At 39.7% G+C, this 15,615-nt stretch overlaps 2 protein-coding genes across 2 annotated transcripts in view; one reads left to right on the top strand and one right to left on the bottom strand.

Annotated features, from left to right (window-relative positions):
• The window catches only part of lmtk2 (lemur tyrosine kinase 2), a 34,636-nt gene extending 27,798 nt beyond the window's left edge, over positions 1-6,838 (bottom strand). Inside the window, exons 1-2 of the mRNA XM_077532347.1 lie at positions 6,707-6,838; positions 6,262-6,392 (exon numbers count right to left, since the gene is read on the bottom strand). Of these exons, the coding sequence (XP_077388473.1) occupies positions 6,262-6,364 (103 nt within the window). The 5' untranslated portion in view covers positions 6,365-6,392; positions 6,707-6,838. The remainder of the gene's footprint in view (positions 1-6,261; positions 6,393-6,706) is intronic.
• A 1,765-nt stretch (positions 6,839-8,603) lies between these two features.
• LOC144025955 (parvalbumin beta-like) lies at positions 8,604-13,726 on the top strand. Its single transcript, XM_077532372.1, has 5 exons — positions 8,604-8,808; positions 9,278-9,363; positions 11,261-11,393; positions 11,604-11,713; positions 13,488-13,726. Exons 2-5 carry the CDS (start codon positions 9,303-9,305, stop codon positions 13,508-13,510), a joined length of 327 nt encoding a protein of 108 aa, XP_077388498.1. The 5' UTR covers positions 8,604-8,808; positions 9,278-9,302; the 3' UTR covers positions 13,511-13,726.
• The last annotated feature ends 1,889 nt before the right edge of the window (positions 13,727-15,615 follow it).

Here is a 15,615-nt window from a genome sequence, read left to right as displayed (position 1 = left end):
GTTATCAGGCTTCTGCAGAGCTTGCTGATGAGCTGATCATGAATCAGCTGTGTTGAAGAAGGGAAATATCCAAAACCTGTAGGACTGCGGCCCTCGAGGACCGGATCTCGCCACCCCTGCACTACCTTCTTTCACAAAGTCGACATGACATCAGCCTTTATCTGAGTCGTGTCCATATCATGACTTGTCAGAACCCACATTATGACACAGCTCGATTTTGGGACAAATATGGATAGAAGTTGCCTGGTCTCCTTTCAGTTCAGCTGCATATTTCAGGAAGGCATTCACACAGAGGTGGAAATGACCCACTTTGAGGATTTTCTCCCACTGGTAGTTACAGTAGTGTAACATTGTGTCGATCTGATGTGTTTGGACTTTTCTAAATAGATAGGAACTAAATGACATACATGCACGTGCTGGTATGACCGCGATTACAAGAATGAGCATTTGCAACTATTGAGCACCTAACTTGATTGTGGGAGTTACATTCCAGACTCAACTGCAAAAGGTGAAAATCCAATATAGAGAGAACGGCGGTAGAGATAATGTCTCTGTCCATTTTCTCTACAGCATTGACACAGAAATCAACACAACAATTTACACCTTTGGCAGTTGTGTCAGACCCCCAACAGAAGCAGAATGCAGCCTGTGTGAAAAGGGTATGCCACGACGTTTAAACCTGACACTCACCCCTCTCACACTGTTGTTTTGAAAGCAATCAACGCTGCACTTACAAAGCAGTCACACCAGACGCTGGCAATGATGTCATCACACTTCATCTGATTGTGGATGAGGTTGTGCTCGGTTGGGCGATGTGGAAAAGGCAAAGGTGGACAAATCTGGTGCACTATGGTGTGGCAATTGTGTAATCTCCGCATAAAAGATGTTACTGAAAGTCCAAGCAACATGGAGTTGAGGCCAATGTTCAACCTGACTAGCAGACGAGAAGTGTCACTGTCACCTGATTGTCACAAGAGATAAGACATTGACCCAAGCTCAACTATCAGCCTTGTACACTGAAAAACAATAGAAAATGCAGCTTGAGTGAAGTAAGAAAATGAAGGTACTAGGTAATGAAGGCGAGCCACAGACGCCGATACACTGTCAGCCATTTATTGAATGGTAACAGTCAAATGCAAATATGAAATGAGAGAGAACACTTGCAAGGAGCTGCTGTAGGCCACAACTCCTGAGTCCTGCCCGGTCACTCACACAGACTAAGACTCAGACTATAGTTCCTGACAGCACTCATGAGGCTACACCCCTTACAGGCACACATCCAATAGACAGATACTACAGTAAGTACATACTAGGGTTGGGCGGATTTCAAATTTTGACACTCTTTTACAGTCTCCACATTTCACCGGGGTGCACGGTAATACCGTCACTAATTTTAGACTTATAATGTAGGTTGCGCTGACTACCACCAATTTGTCTAGTAGTTAATGGTCACAGATTTGTTCTGGCTCATTGGCTGTAATCTTTTGTGTGATGGAGCACCTTGTCAGTCACTCCCTGACTGGAGCTTGTTGTCTTTGGGCTGATGAGAGAGCACGTCATGCTCTCTTTTTGTGGCCCAGGGCTCCGTTTAAATCAGGGGTGGACACACTTGGTCCTCAAGGGCCGGAATCCTGCAGGTTTTGGAGGTTTTCCCCTTCAACACAAGCGGATTCCAATCAACAGGATCATTATTAGGCTTATGCAGAGCATGCTGATGAGCTGATCATATATTAGCTGTGTTGAAGAAGGGGAACATCCAAAACCTGCAGGACGCCGGCCGGAGGACTGAGTTTCCCCACTCCTGGTTTTAACTGTTTGGCATTGCGACACATCCACGGCTTCCTGTACTCTTTTTGTCAATGCTACACACTACAGCTACACCCACCTATGTGCTGCCTTCTCGGGTTGACGTGTGTCCATGGGCAAAACCGAGGCACTTCCTAATTTTTGGTATAAATAACGTTTTGTGTGCGCGATTCTGGAGGTCATATGATCATGGACTGATCGTAAACATTTTTGGGCTCAGCGACAAACATTTCTTTACAGCAGTCAGCGGGAGATTGTTGTTCTTCAAATGAGTTTTGATATGCGAAGTATTATTCAATTTCACAACATTATCGTCTTCATGCAGATTTTGCATACAGGCCTCATCGACATTTGTTGCCAAATTGCTGCTTTTGCATTTTTTGAGGCGGGCCAATGTGCTTGAGTCTCTTGCTGCACGACTGGCCATCTTGTCTCTTTCCGTTTTATGGGCAGTCGTGACTGTCACATGACTATTAATTTGAAATTGTTTAGCGTAATACTAATCGTTATCGTAATACTAATTTGAAAATACAACTACTACAAATTTTTATGTGCTATGGAAAAATTATGCTTAATATCATATTAGGTCCTTGTGCTCTGCAGTTTTTTTTTTTTTTAATGACGGTAATGAAGGTGAAACCGTTGCTATTTTTAGACACCCTGCGATACCATATCATCGTCAAACCGTCCAACTCAGTACATATATACAGTAACTACTTTTACCAGTTTATTTCATTACTACTTTCCTCTATTTTTTTGTTTTGTACAATACAGAGCCGGATCACATTCATGGAATTTTAATGAATTTCGATGGAGTAAATGAAGTTATGAGGCCCACATACAAAATGGGTTGGTTGCAAGTGACTCACTGTGGTGAGCCCTGATGGGAAAGTCACAACACAGCTACAACGATTTATCTCAGCTTCTTTCGGAATCATGTATTGCATTCTAACACATCTACGCTTAGTGCAATTTTAAGACTGGGCAAAGGACAGGTTGCAATGTCACAAAAAAAACAAAACATTTAACACCATATCAACATTTTTTTCCTGCATGCAGTCTTATGATTGAGCAAACAACAGCATTGTTAATAAATGACTAGGGATGATAAACCTGGAATGTGTGTTGCGGTTATACATTTGCAGCTTCATTACAAAATACTCACTGCTGCTTTTACTTACATCTTGGGTAGGGAACATAAACCATTACAACTCTCGATATGTTTTATTATCCCAACACTAATGGCTTAAGATTTGAATAGCACAGTAAGCACACTATGGAGTTTGTCATAACTAGTGCTGTCACAAACGACTTTTTTTAAAATTGACTTGCCTATCAATTATTTCAACGATTAATCGAATAAAAGCCCCGCCTCACAAATATATATATATATATATATATATATATATATATATATATATATATATATATATATATATATATATATATATATATATATATATATATGTGTGTGTATTGAAGAGAGAGAGAGAGAGAGAGAGAGAGAGAGATTTTAAGTCAACTAAGGTTGAAACCGAGTTGAATTTAGTGAATAGGACTGGGAATGTTTGACTGTCTCACGATTCTATTAGATTATGATTTTTGGGTCTTCGATTTTTTATTCAAAATTATTTGATTGACAAAAGATTTCTGCTTCAATTTACAGATAAGCACAGCATTGTCATGATCTACTTCAGTCTGCTTTGCAAGACAAAATGACAAATAGAGATATTAAAGTGTTTTTTTTTTGTTTAAACATTTATTCATTTTGTATTGTAAGTGCCTTTTTCCACAAAAACAGCATGTGGGCTACAACTGCCTTTTCCCCTTCTTCTTCATTTCTAATTTAAATAAAATCGATTTTTGGATATTAATATCGATTCGATTAATAAATGCGAATCTCGATTCTTTTATGAATCGATTTTTTGGCACACCCCTATTAAATATCGATTCGATTAATAAATGAGAATCTCGATTCTTTTATGAATCGATTTTTTGGCACACCCCTCGTGGATATGAATACTCATGGCTCCTTATCTTCTCTGCACACATGCACATATTACACAAACACCAACAAACGGCCCCTCTCGTCCCTTGACGACCGGCGCTGCAGAACCACTGCAGGGTTCTAAACAGCAGTTACAACAGAACTGCTCGGCCCCGAAAAAGTACCATGGAGATGCTAACATCCTGGGACAAAAAAAATGCCGCTTCGGTGTGGAACCAGTTGTTGCACTGATGTGGCCAACCAGCGTAGAATTTGGTTGCACCATTTTTTTGCATAAGTACAGCATGAGCATGACCATATTTGCTGTTGTATTAATAGGCATACTGTTTTTTCATATAACATAAAAATGCATTTATCATGCATAACTTATCATTTCTAAATATTCAGTTCTGCTTGTGAATTTTTGAATGTGTATTTGTGGATCAACAGGCAGGCACATACATTTATTTTTGAGATTTTCATCATGCACTTTTCAAGATAGTCACACACACGTTCCAAACATTCCACTAAGAGGCTGTGTTGCTGTCTCCACTGAATGGGAACAAGTCATCTATGTTTTTTTTTGTTTGTTTTTTATCTAAAAATTGGAAATTAATTGAAAAACGGACAAGGAGCCTTTACCAAATGTTCTATAAAGAGTTTGTTGAACATAAGCCAGGGAACAAATACAACCATAATTCATTGCCTTTAAGCTGACTTTGTCTTGAATCCAAAAGACGTTCTTCGGCTGCTGCTACTTCTTCTACGCCGCTGCAGCAGCAGCCAAAGAGGTAGCTTCAACAATGTCTTCTATGTCAAAACAACGCAAACTCAGAACTAGAGCTGTCAAATGTTAAAAAAAATTTAATCAGATGAATCATCTTAGAATTTTGATTAATCATGATTAATCGCTGAATTAAAAAAAGGCTTTTATTTAATTGTTTAACATTTATTAAACACTTTACTTTAATGTACGTAGTTATGTTTATTGCACAGCACTACTCTGAAGGCAACCGATCAGCAACTCATGTCTGAAGTGTTTCCAACAGCACTGCCTGATGCGGAGCGCCAAGAGCGTGTTTCTGACTCCTTTCTTGTGGCACTCTGAATAACTGAATGACACTTTTGAAAAATGCTGCAAGTGGAGCACAGCGCACTCGGAGTGTATTTCTGAACGCACCCACAGATAAGGAGACGGCACTCTCTCATTTCAACGGAAGCATACAAGAGGATAAGACAAGCTAAAATAGTGAAAAAGACAACATTCAAACATGTTCCAAACTGTGGGACTGCAGATGGAGCATTAGAACATGCACTCGCGCAAGTGCGACTGGATGAAATTTTTCCCAGCACACCTTAAAAAGTTGGCCACATTTACAAGCATATTGGTCGCAGTCTTGAGCCCCGTGTTATGTCCAATAATGCAGTATTTGTGTCGTAACACTGGTCACAGCTCAGCAGCATAAGGCAATACTAAAAAAAAAAGAATATGTGACCAAAAATGAGACCAGGAGCATGCTCACAAACTAGGTTGGCTACTGCTGTATTACAATGAAAAAATGGCAAAGGCGTCGTCGATAAATTCAACTTGATTTCCATCACACGTTGTAGTCACAGCTACAAAAATAAACTAAACTAGACTAAACTACAAAAATAAGATAGCCTGTGCACTAACCATCCAATCAGTGATTAGAAAAGTATTGACGTCTTCGACTGGCATTGTGAGGATGACTGAAATTTGATTGATTGATGAAGTTGTCATTATATGGGCCAGCCAACTGAATTTGAAGGCCCTGGGCAGATTAGACTGAACAACTCAGAGAGACTGAAATATATTTGTACAAAATAAAAACGATCTAAGTGTATTTGAATTGAAAATTACATTTTATTAAAAGCGCGTGGTCACGGATTCGTGTTCCGCTTTGTGCATTTTTTTCTTTTAAACTACAATCTCTTGACAACAGCCAAAATGCTTTGAGGGTTATGGTTAGAATCTGGTAACGCCGGTAAGAGTTTGAGGGTTATGGTTAGGGTTTGGCTGGTACACTAATGCCGACAGCAGCCTATGCTCTACGGATTTGGTTATGGCTAGGCTGGTAATGCCGATAGCATAGCAGCTTATCATCGGTTGCAATACAAATTACAAAATGAAAACTTCGTGAAAAGAAACAGATGAGAGTAAAGCGAGGCACGCCCAGTGCATGACTCGGTTCGGCGATTGACAAATCAGAGCTCTTCACGGCAAAATAGCGTTAGCAAGAGATATGCCGGTCATGGCAAAATATCCATCAGGAATCAGTGCAGCCAAGAGAAACACCACGAGAGGAATCCAATAGTTGTTGAGGATTAATCAATCATACAATATTACGTTAGCTCCCGAAGAGAAACCGCTAACGAGGTTGTATAGGTATGGAAAGATTTTTTTTTTTACATTTTTTTTACAACCAATAATTCCCCAACCGCCTTACCTGTACTGTGGCGGTATTGAAGAGGAGCACCTTCAGCCGGCCAGCATGCCCACAGCAAGATCGCGTTGAGCAGAAGCAAAACATATCCATGACAGCTCTTCATCCTCCCAGCTTAGCTTCAAAACAAGCCGCTAGATGGTCGGAATTGTCGTTGTCAACAATTGATGCCCGGGTATGACGAGAAGTCGTGTTTCAGTCATTGGTTAACATTAGAACGTTGATGTAGGTGGCACATACAAGCATTCTGTCGCTCTTTAGCCACTTAGCTTCGGCTAGCATGTCAATGGTAACAGTCTTAGCTAACGACCACAAACGCGGCTACAAAACGGCCGTTTCCCGTGTCCATTCGGACAAAAGATGCGAACAAACTCGTCGCTCCATCATATTTGGTAAATGCCGCATGGCGTTTTTCAAGAGAACGCTGACTGAGAGGCATAAATCAAACCTGAATATCACGAAACTCATCCCCTCCGTAGCGCCATATTCCTTCGCGACGTCACATCACGAAATGGGGCGGGTACCATCACGTAATTGACGTTGTGCAACAGCCAATCGCGACTTGGAATACTGTCACAGCTAGTAGAACGTACAACCAATCAGCAACACTCATTATTTGTCATAGAAACATCACGCATTCCATGAAGGTTGTGGAAAGATTACAACAGCATAGCCTGACGTGGAAAAAATACTCACAGTCTGTATTTATTTGGTATAAGTACAAATACTTGAAGGATGTGTGGAGCATCCTCAGTAGGCCTACTTGAGGGATTAAAAAAAAAAAAAAAAAGGTACAAGGTTATCTTATACACAACACAAATACTGAACAAACTTCTGAGTCCTCCTGACCAGACAGAACCTATACTCCTAAACTTCTCCTTGTTAAAATGATCATGTTACAAACACAGATACGATGTCTTTATGAGTTCAATTAATATCTAAATAAATTGTCATATAGCCTAGTGTATGCAGTGTGGCTTCTGCAGCCACAATGAAAACCATGCAAGACTAAAAGTAGAAGTATCAATTTAACTCCTGTGCTAAAGTCAAAATTACAAAAGAGGGGTGGGGGTGAAGTATGTAACTGCACAATGTAAAATTTGCTTATGTACAAAAGTCAACGTGTAAAATTTCTACTGTCCTTTGTGTATATATTTTTTTTAAAAGTCCTCTTTTATTAACATAAAGATACATTTGTTTTTCAGCCAATGTCTGTGGGTCTGATGGAAATCTGTGGTCAAGTCAAAATGTGACAAATTGATTATATTTTATAGATACTGAATACAAAGTCTACACACCCCCACTCAAATGGCAAGGTTTTGTGAAATAAAAAGGAGACCAAGATTATTCATTTCCGAACTTTATCCACCATTAATGTGACATCAAACATGAACAACTCAATTCGAAAAATGTTTTTCATCTTTTCTACAGCAGTGGTAATAATTAAACAACAGAAATATGTGATTGCATAAGTGTGAAACCCTCTTAAAACTGGGACAGGGCTGAGCTCAGAATTGCCGATCACATTCAGACTCAAGTTAAACACTTACCATCATTTAAAGGGCCTCTGATTAACCTAAAGTCTAAAGTTCAACCTTATCTGACCATAACAAAATTAACCCAACACATGTGGTAAAATGTGTGACTTATTCCCCCACCTCTGGTAAAATGTTTGGGAATATACATAGAAGCAGATGGTGTTACTGTTTGAATCTTGCAACAGTGTTGCAAGAGGAAGGTCAGAAACACAAATTGTCCACTTGGTTCAGACCATCCAATATGTAACATGAATGTGTTGAAAAGGCCTTTAGTAGTAGCACTCCTATTATGCAAATTGCTCTTACAAACTGACATCTGGATTTTGGATCGTCTTACCCCCAACACCCACCACAAAATGAGAATTTTGTTTTACTTCATTTGAAAAACGTATGTGCATATTATATACAGTATTTAGCTCGAGTGGCAGAGTTGTCAATCAGTTGTTCCCATAACATGCTGAAGTACAGAACACCGTTAAGCAGGATCCGGCAACATGAGCCATCATCATCATCTTAAAAAAAAAAACAAAAACAAAAAACAAAAAAACAAAAAAACATGAGCCATCATCATCAATATGTGATTAAAGCAAGTCAATATTATATGAAAAAATATACTTGAGGACACTAAATGGGCTTCATAAATGCAACACATTTACAGTATTTTAATTCAAAGATACCATCGGCAGTAGCAATAATCAGAGAAAAATTGCATCACTGAATTATTTACTTCTGCTCAGAGCATTCTTGTAAGCTAGCAAAAACAAAATGAGTAAGAAAATTATGTGCTCTGATTAACTGATGAAGGAGGAGGGGATGAGGAGGAGGAAGAAGAGGAGGATGCCTGCTGGGTGGTGAGGTGGGGAAACTCTCCACTGGTTTGATGACAGATGTGTCAGGTTGCTCCTCGCACAAAACATCACGGACCTGCAAGAGAGTACTGGTGGCTTTAAGGCACAAAGATCCAAACGGAGACAGACAGTGTGCAGAAATAAAGAAGCTCTGCTGAAGAACGGTAAGCATCTTGTTTATTTATTTTACATGACTTTATTTGTAGCAACTATTTTAGCTGTGTGGCATGATGAATATGCAGTACATCAGAATCAAAATGGTCTTAATTGGCCAAGTATGTTCGAACACATGTGGAATTTGTCTCAGGTTTCAGGTAGTTGGAGCCACTACAGTAAAAATGCCACTATATAAAATGTATACAGTATTTACAAGTCATTTAAGCATTACAAAAAGTCCAGTAGTTCAGTAATACCCATCAACAACAAATGATCAAATGATGCATGAATCAACCACTTTATCGAAAACAGTGTTTTTTTTTTTTTGTTTTTTTTTTTATTTTGCTCTGGCGCAATGATACAATCTGCTTGGGCATGCTTTTAAATTCGGACTTTATGTGTCATCTAAAAGCGGAACACACCTTCCCCACACTTTGGCTTGACTGTCACTTGCGTGCATGTGCGTGACTCCCCCAGGCAAGCGCAGAGGAAAGACAGGACCATGGCATTTGCAGGGATGCTGAGAGACGAAAACATTGAGGCTGCGGTGCAGGCGTGTCAAGGTGAGTCGAGCCGTTGGACATGAAAATGCTTTCACACGCTAATCAAGATTCTAAATATATATAAATGCATATACACAAAACTAGACACTCCCAGAGGGTTAATTTGTATCATGTGTTTTTTTTTCACAGTAAGAATTGAGAGTGTATGTAACCAATGAAGGTTGTACCACAAAGTAAAACTCAGTTAACTGAGTTAATCTTTAAAAAGACATTTAAATTAATTAAATTAATACACATATAGTAGCATTGGTTGGCAACCAGTCCAGGGTGTCCCCCGCCTACTGCCCAGAGCCAGCTGAGATAGGCGCCAGCAGCCCCGCGACCCTTGTGAGGAATAAGCGGTCAAGAAAATGGATGGATGGACATATAGTAGCTGTATTTGATTTCTTCCCCGCTCTGTCAACTTGTCCACATACCCCCTGTGAAGAGCAACCTCTCACATCTCAACACTTGATTATTTATCTCCAGTTATTACGTTTGCATGAGCGCTCAGGTGCTGTGATGAAATCTGAATGTCAGGGCTGAATCATGACGCTTCGGGCAAACTTACTTTTCCAATTTTGCTTGAGGCAATGATTTCTCTCAAGCATATTGGACATGTTTTCATTTTAATTTGATATTTAGTTTAACTCTTGAAAGTTAGTTCAAACATTTTAATTTTCTTTATGTGATCAAAAAAAGCATTTGAGATATCACATCCATGATAAGTTATCAATAAAGCACTTGTCACAGGCAAATAATCTTTTAATTGACACAAAATTATGAAATCAAATTTCCCACAGTGGTAATATGACCTAATTTACGCAAGAAAATACCACAAAGAGCGACAATAAAAAAAGCAAACCTTGGCTGATGCCTCAGAAGATAAATTGTAAGTTGAGTGTGATCTTCAAAGTTGAGGCTGATTTCATCTCTTGAGAGGTCAAACTTCCAAAACGTTTTAAGGGTTCAAATCTCGGACGATGACCTTGACTGCTATTGGAATTGACTTTCCACTGATATTTTAACAAATCCTGAAAATTTCAGGTTAGTAGCAAAACTTTAAACCCCTTTTTCACAAAACTAGGAATTTCAACTTTCCAACATTGAAACTGCTGTAACGTTGTTAATTTTTGAGGTGCATCCATTTATTTTATATATATCATTTTAAAGGGAATTAAGTGCAGAATTTGAACATATCAATCTCTCAATTTTTATTTTTTGGCACATGTGGACCCTTTTGTCACATTTAGAAAGTTTTCTAAGTTTTAATTGAGTATGTTTGTAACTAACTATAACATGCATTACGGGCGGCACGGTGAACGAGTGGTTAGCACCAGTTCTGAGGACTCCGGTTCGAGTCCAGGCTCCGGCCTTCCTGGGTGGAGTTTGCATGTTCTCCCCGTGCCCGCGTGGGTCTTCTCCGGGTACTCCGGTCTCCTCCCACATTCCAAAGACATGCAAGGCAGGTTAATTTGGCGCTCCGAATTGTCCGTAGGTGTGCTTGTGCGTGTGGATGGTTGTTCGTCTCTGTGTGCCCTGCGATTGGCTGGCAACCAGTCCAGGGTGTCCCCTGCCTCCTGCCCAGAGCCAGCTGAGATAGGCGCCAGCAACCCCCGCGACCCTTGTGAGGAATAAGCGGTCAAGAAAATGGATGGATGGATGGATGGATGGATATAACATGCTTTGATTAGTTTATACAGTGCCTTGATGAATGAAGGATTTTTAATATTTAAGTTTGTATTACCGCCTACGGAAATCTTCAGCATTCTTTTGTGTCAGTTTCCACATGTTTTCACTGACTTGTATACAGTCATTGACAACAATCATTATACTACAACATACTGTGGTTCAGTGATTGTCAACATGACCACTGCTCTAGTATAATATAATAATTTTTTTTTAAATCATTTCACAGCTCCTGGCACATTCAACTACAAAACTTTCTTCTCACAAGTGGGACTGGCTGACTTGTCGGAAGCAAATTGGGAAAACGTGTTCACAGTCCTGGACCAGGACAGGAGCGGATTCATTGAGGAGGAGGAGCTAAAGTATGGCTGCGCGTGTGCGTGTTTAGTTTGAGTGGCTTAAAGGTTTAAATAAGCATGGAAGGTGTCAGAGCCCTCAAGCAGAAGTCACTCTTTGAATGTTACAACTGTAAATTAATGCACAAGGGCTGACTAAAGGCAATCAGCTAAACCTACAGCATAAAACGATAAATGTCAACAGTACACACTGACTCTTTGTTGTTCCTCCATCAGACTATTACTTCAGAATTTCTCTCCTCACGCAAGGGAGCTGACGGTGGCTGAAACTAAGACGCTGATGGCGGCAGGAGACAGAGATGGTGATGGCAAGATCGGGCTGGAAGGTTTGTGTATTGAAAATGTCGACATTAAACTGGTGTAGAGCTCGCTTGAGCGCATTCTTCCGCAGAGGCTGAGCAGTAATCCTAATTTGGATTTAATTGGACACCCATTTCCTGTATACATTGGGTATAAAAAGTCTTCACACCCATATTCAAATGCAGTTTCTACCAGTTGTAGGGGAGAGTGGAGTAATTTGTGTCAAGTAGTTCCATCCCTATTATTAAGAAAACCATAGATGAAGTTGGTCATATGACCACATATCTTTGAGGGGAAATCCATTTTGCTCAAGACACAAACACATGGCTTGAGAGGTAAGCACATATAAGTTCAAAACATTTTTTTTACCTTCCAAAGTAAAATGTATATGATTAAGGTTTTTTGGTGGCTGTGTTTGAACAATTATAGACAACTTTGAAAACAGTTCACACATGTTTTAGTGCCTTAGTAAACTACACCATGAGTCTATAGTTAGCATGATGCTGGCTCAAAGTAGCTGGGCGATGCTTTTTTTTTCTCACAATTGTGGGCTTGGGGTAATATGTGCCAAAGGACCTGGGTTAAGTTGTGCCAATGGCACAACTTCAACTAAATTATGATTATTTACTGTATATTACTTTATTGTATTTTATTGTTGTTGTAAACTGTATTCTTACATTTGATCACTAAAAGTAAGTGTTATTCTTAATTTTTGAGCAAAATTCATCATGCCACCAAATACAAAAGAAAGACAGACAGGGTTTCAACTCCTCTTGAGGAACAAATAACCATCTTAGAGAGAGGAAATGAAAATAAACAATTCAAGAATATGACTGTACAAGTGTTCACACACTCTTCTAAGTGGAGATGTGGCTGTGTTCAAAATTAACTAGAGCTGCAGCTAATGATTATTTTAAATCCTGACAATTATTTTTTCAATTAATGAATAAATCCAATAAAAAAAAAAATTCCAGACAAAAATACTCTTTCACTGTATGACAGAAGGTACAGTAAACCTGCTTATCCATCTATTACTATTGCGAATAATCATGTTATGCTCAAATAAACAGGCCCCAATTTCACACTTAGCAAGTACATGAAAATGTTCTCATGTCAAATATTTGCCTTGGTCCATTAAAAGTTTGGGATTCACTGGCCAGTTAAGTCCGGTTCGTGTCCAGGCTCGGACCTTCCTGGGTGGAGTTTGCATGTTCTCCCCGTGCCTGCGTGGGTCTTCTCCGGGTACTCCGGTCTCCTCCCACATTCCAAAGACATGCTTGGCAGGTTAATTGGGCGCTCCGAATTGTCCCTAGGTGTGCGTGTGAGTGTGGATGGTTGTTCGTCTCTGTGTGCCCTGCGATTGGTTGGCAACCAGTCCAGGGTGTCCCCTGCCTACTGCCCAGAGCCAGCTGAGATAGGCGCCAGCAGCCCCCGCGACCCTTGTGAGGAATAAGCGGTCAAGAAAATGGATGGATGGATGGATGGCCAGTTAAGGCATTCACTTCAATGCCCAACTAATCATCCATCCATTCTCCTTACAGCTTATTAGCGAAAGAAAGAAAGAAAGAAAGAAAGAAAGAAAGAAAGAAAGAAAGAAAGAAAGAAAGAAAGAAAGAAAGAAAGAAAGAAAGAAAGAAAGAAAGAAAGAAAGAACAACAAAAAAAGAAAGTAAATGTGGAGAGGGGCTAGAGGGAGCTATCCACTATCTAGTGCTGAAGTCACACACTATAAATGTCACATTCACTCAAGCCGTCTGCCCACGCGTTGTGTCTAAACTCTTCGAATTTCTTTTTCCCTCAGAGTTCTACAATCTTCTGAAGTAAAGAGGTCTGTCTGCATTGGCCACAACTGTGAAATAATACCAGATGGAGAATGGTGACTTTCCAGATTATTTGATGCAAAGACCAGAAAGCTGAGATATTCTAAACCTGCATGCCTACCTGCTACTCTCCTGGGTGCTCTGATGGATTCTGGAAGCCATGTGTGTTACACTGAATCAAGACATTTCCTGGAAATGATCAATAAATGATTTGATGACATTACCTGGAGTTTTTAATTACCCGAAAATAGACAGTGAATAAGATAAACAAAAACAAATGACCTAAAAGCAAACCATAAGGCATTTTAAATTCATGAATTCATTCTGGACCCTTGCTTTAATACATCAATACATTTGTACTGCATGATATAATGTGGTTAATGGAGCAGAATATTTTCACATGTGTCCGCCTGGTGGGATTGGAAAGATATGAAAATCCGCCCAATTTCCAGAAAGTGTTCGGTAAAGTTCCTTGAGAAATCAAGCTGAAGCATTTTGGATATGTTACAGATTGGAAACTTTCTATGGGAATTATGGGGAATAATAACTGTGCAAGTAAGGAAACTTGATCAATATATTGAAAGGAGTTTTGTATGAAGTTATAACAAAGGAGTAAAGAGCACCAAGCTGTCAGCCTTCCTGAAACCCACATGACTGATGGATGGACATCCTATGCAGTCCCACCGGGTTATTTCAGAGCAAGCTGCCCGTTTGTGAATGAAATATACGGCAAGTGATGACTTTTACTTGCAGGCGTTAATCTCATGTGGTAGAGCAAGGACAGCACCCAGACTGGAAGCAGCACATCATCTGAAGGTGTCGAGGGGCCAATCCTCTCACTATACGAGAATAGATGGACAGCCATATGAGCCTGACTACATTCTAACCAACGAATATGCACACTTAGTTATGAACATGGATAGATGTGAGACATGCAAAACGTCTGTTAGAATAGTCGCTATTATATAGACTTCCATTTCAATTCAATGTACGACAGGCATGTTCATGCAATTTCACATTCTTTTAAGAGCTATCCATATGATAACTTTTATTTTATAACTTTTTATCTATCTTTATCTCTATTACTCTCTAATGTCAATCATTGGTTGTTTACATCTTAATCTTCCATCATTTTACTATTTTTTGCTTTATTCTAATAATCCAGGAAACATTTTTAAAATAAAATGTAAGATATGTGACAAATAATATGTTCAGTAAAAGTAGACATTTCAGTTGGCGTTTTCTTTAAATAATTCTCATCATTTTCCTATTTATTCTGTAAAAATAAACTGATTTAAAAAAATGTAATGCTTACATGCATAGCAATAAATAACATAAAGTTGCCCTCAGACTTTTCGCACTTTCCTTTCGAGTCCCGATATAAAAGTGCCAATGAGCAAGTGGCTGTAATATGACGATAGAGGTCATCATGCGGTCATTTGCAACCAAGAGCGGACTTCTGATTGGCCCACGAGCAGAAAAACCCAATCACGCACTCATTTGTTTGATTCCACGTCGCCCGAATGACGCTTGAATCATGTTGTACTTTCACCAAAATCGTACGTCTGAAATTTATCCTGTGAAGTCAACGGGCGTCGGTTAATTGGCCTTTTTCGGGTCTTTCACTGGCTTACGAGCACATGGACGCCCGATCATTTGTTGCCCTAAAAATAGAGTGGACTAGTAGACACATTTTTTCGAGAGCCAGTGCATCTTGGCACCTGATACCAGAAGCCAAAGCGTCGTAAGCTCTGGAGGATATGCTATATAAGAGGCACGCAAAGCTCTGTTGGGACATTCACTCGGAATCCGCCTTGGTGTTTTCACTCAACGCAGCGCAAAGGTGAGTGCGCACCTCCCAACAAGCTCCACAAAACTGAGGATCCACACAAGGACACTTGGACTACAATGATAATGAAAAGGAGGCACCAGAGGACTTGTGGATGATGAGCATTTGTGCAAAGGGATGGTGTCATCCCATTTGCTCGCTCTGCATCACTTGTTGGGAAGACTCACTTGATAACATGTGTTTGGCATAATCTAAATCATTCTCATGATTTAGTCTAGTTATATTGGAATGTCTGTGGCAGGTTGAGTTGGATTGAAGAG

Source organism: Festucalex cinctus, chromosome 1, assembly GCF_051991245.1.
Source record: "Festucalex cinctus isolate MCC-2025b chromosome 1, RoL_Fcin_1.0, whole genome shotgun sequence".
Taxonomy (NCBI): domain Eukaryota; kingdom Metazoa; phylum Chordata; class Actinopteri; order Syngnathiformes; family Syngnathidae; genus Festucalex; species Festucalex cinctus.
This window is presented reverse-complemented; position numbering and strand designations above follow the sequence as displayed.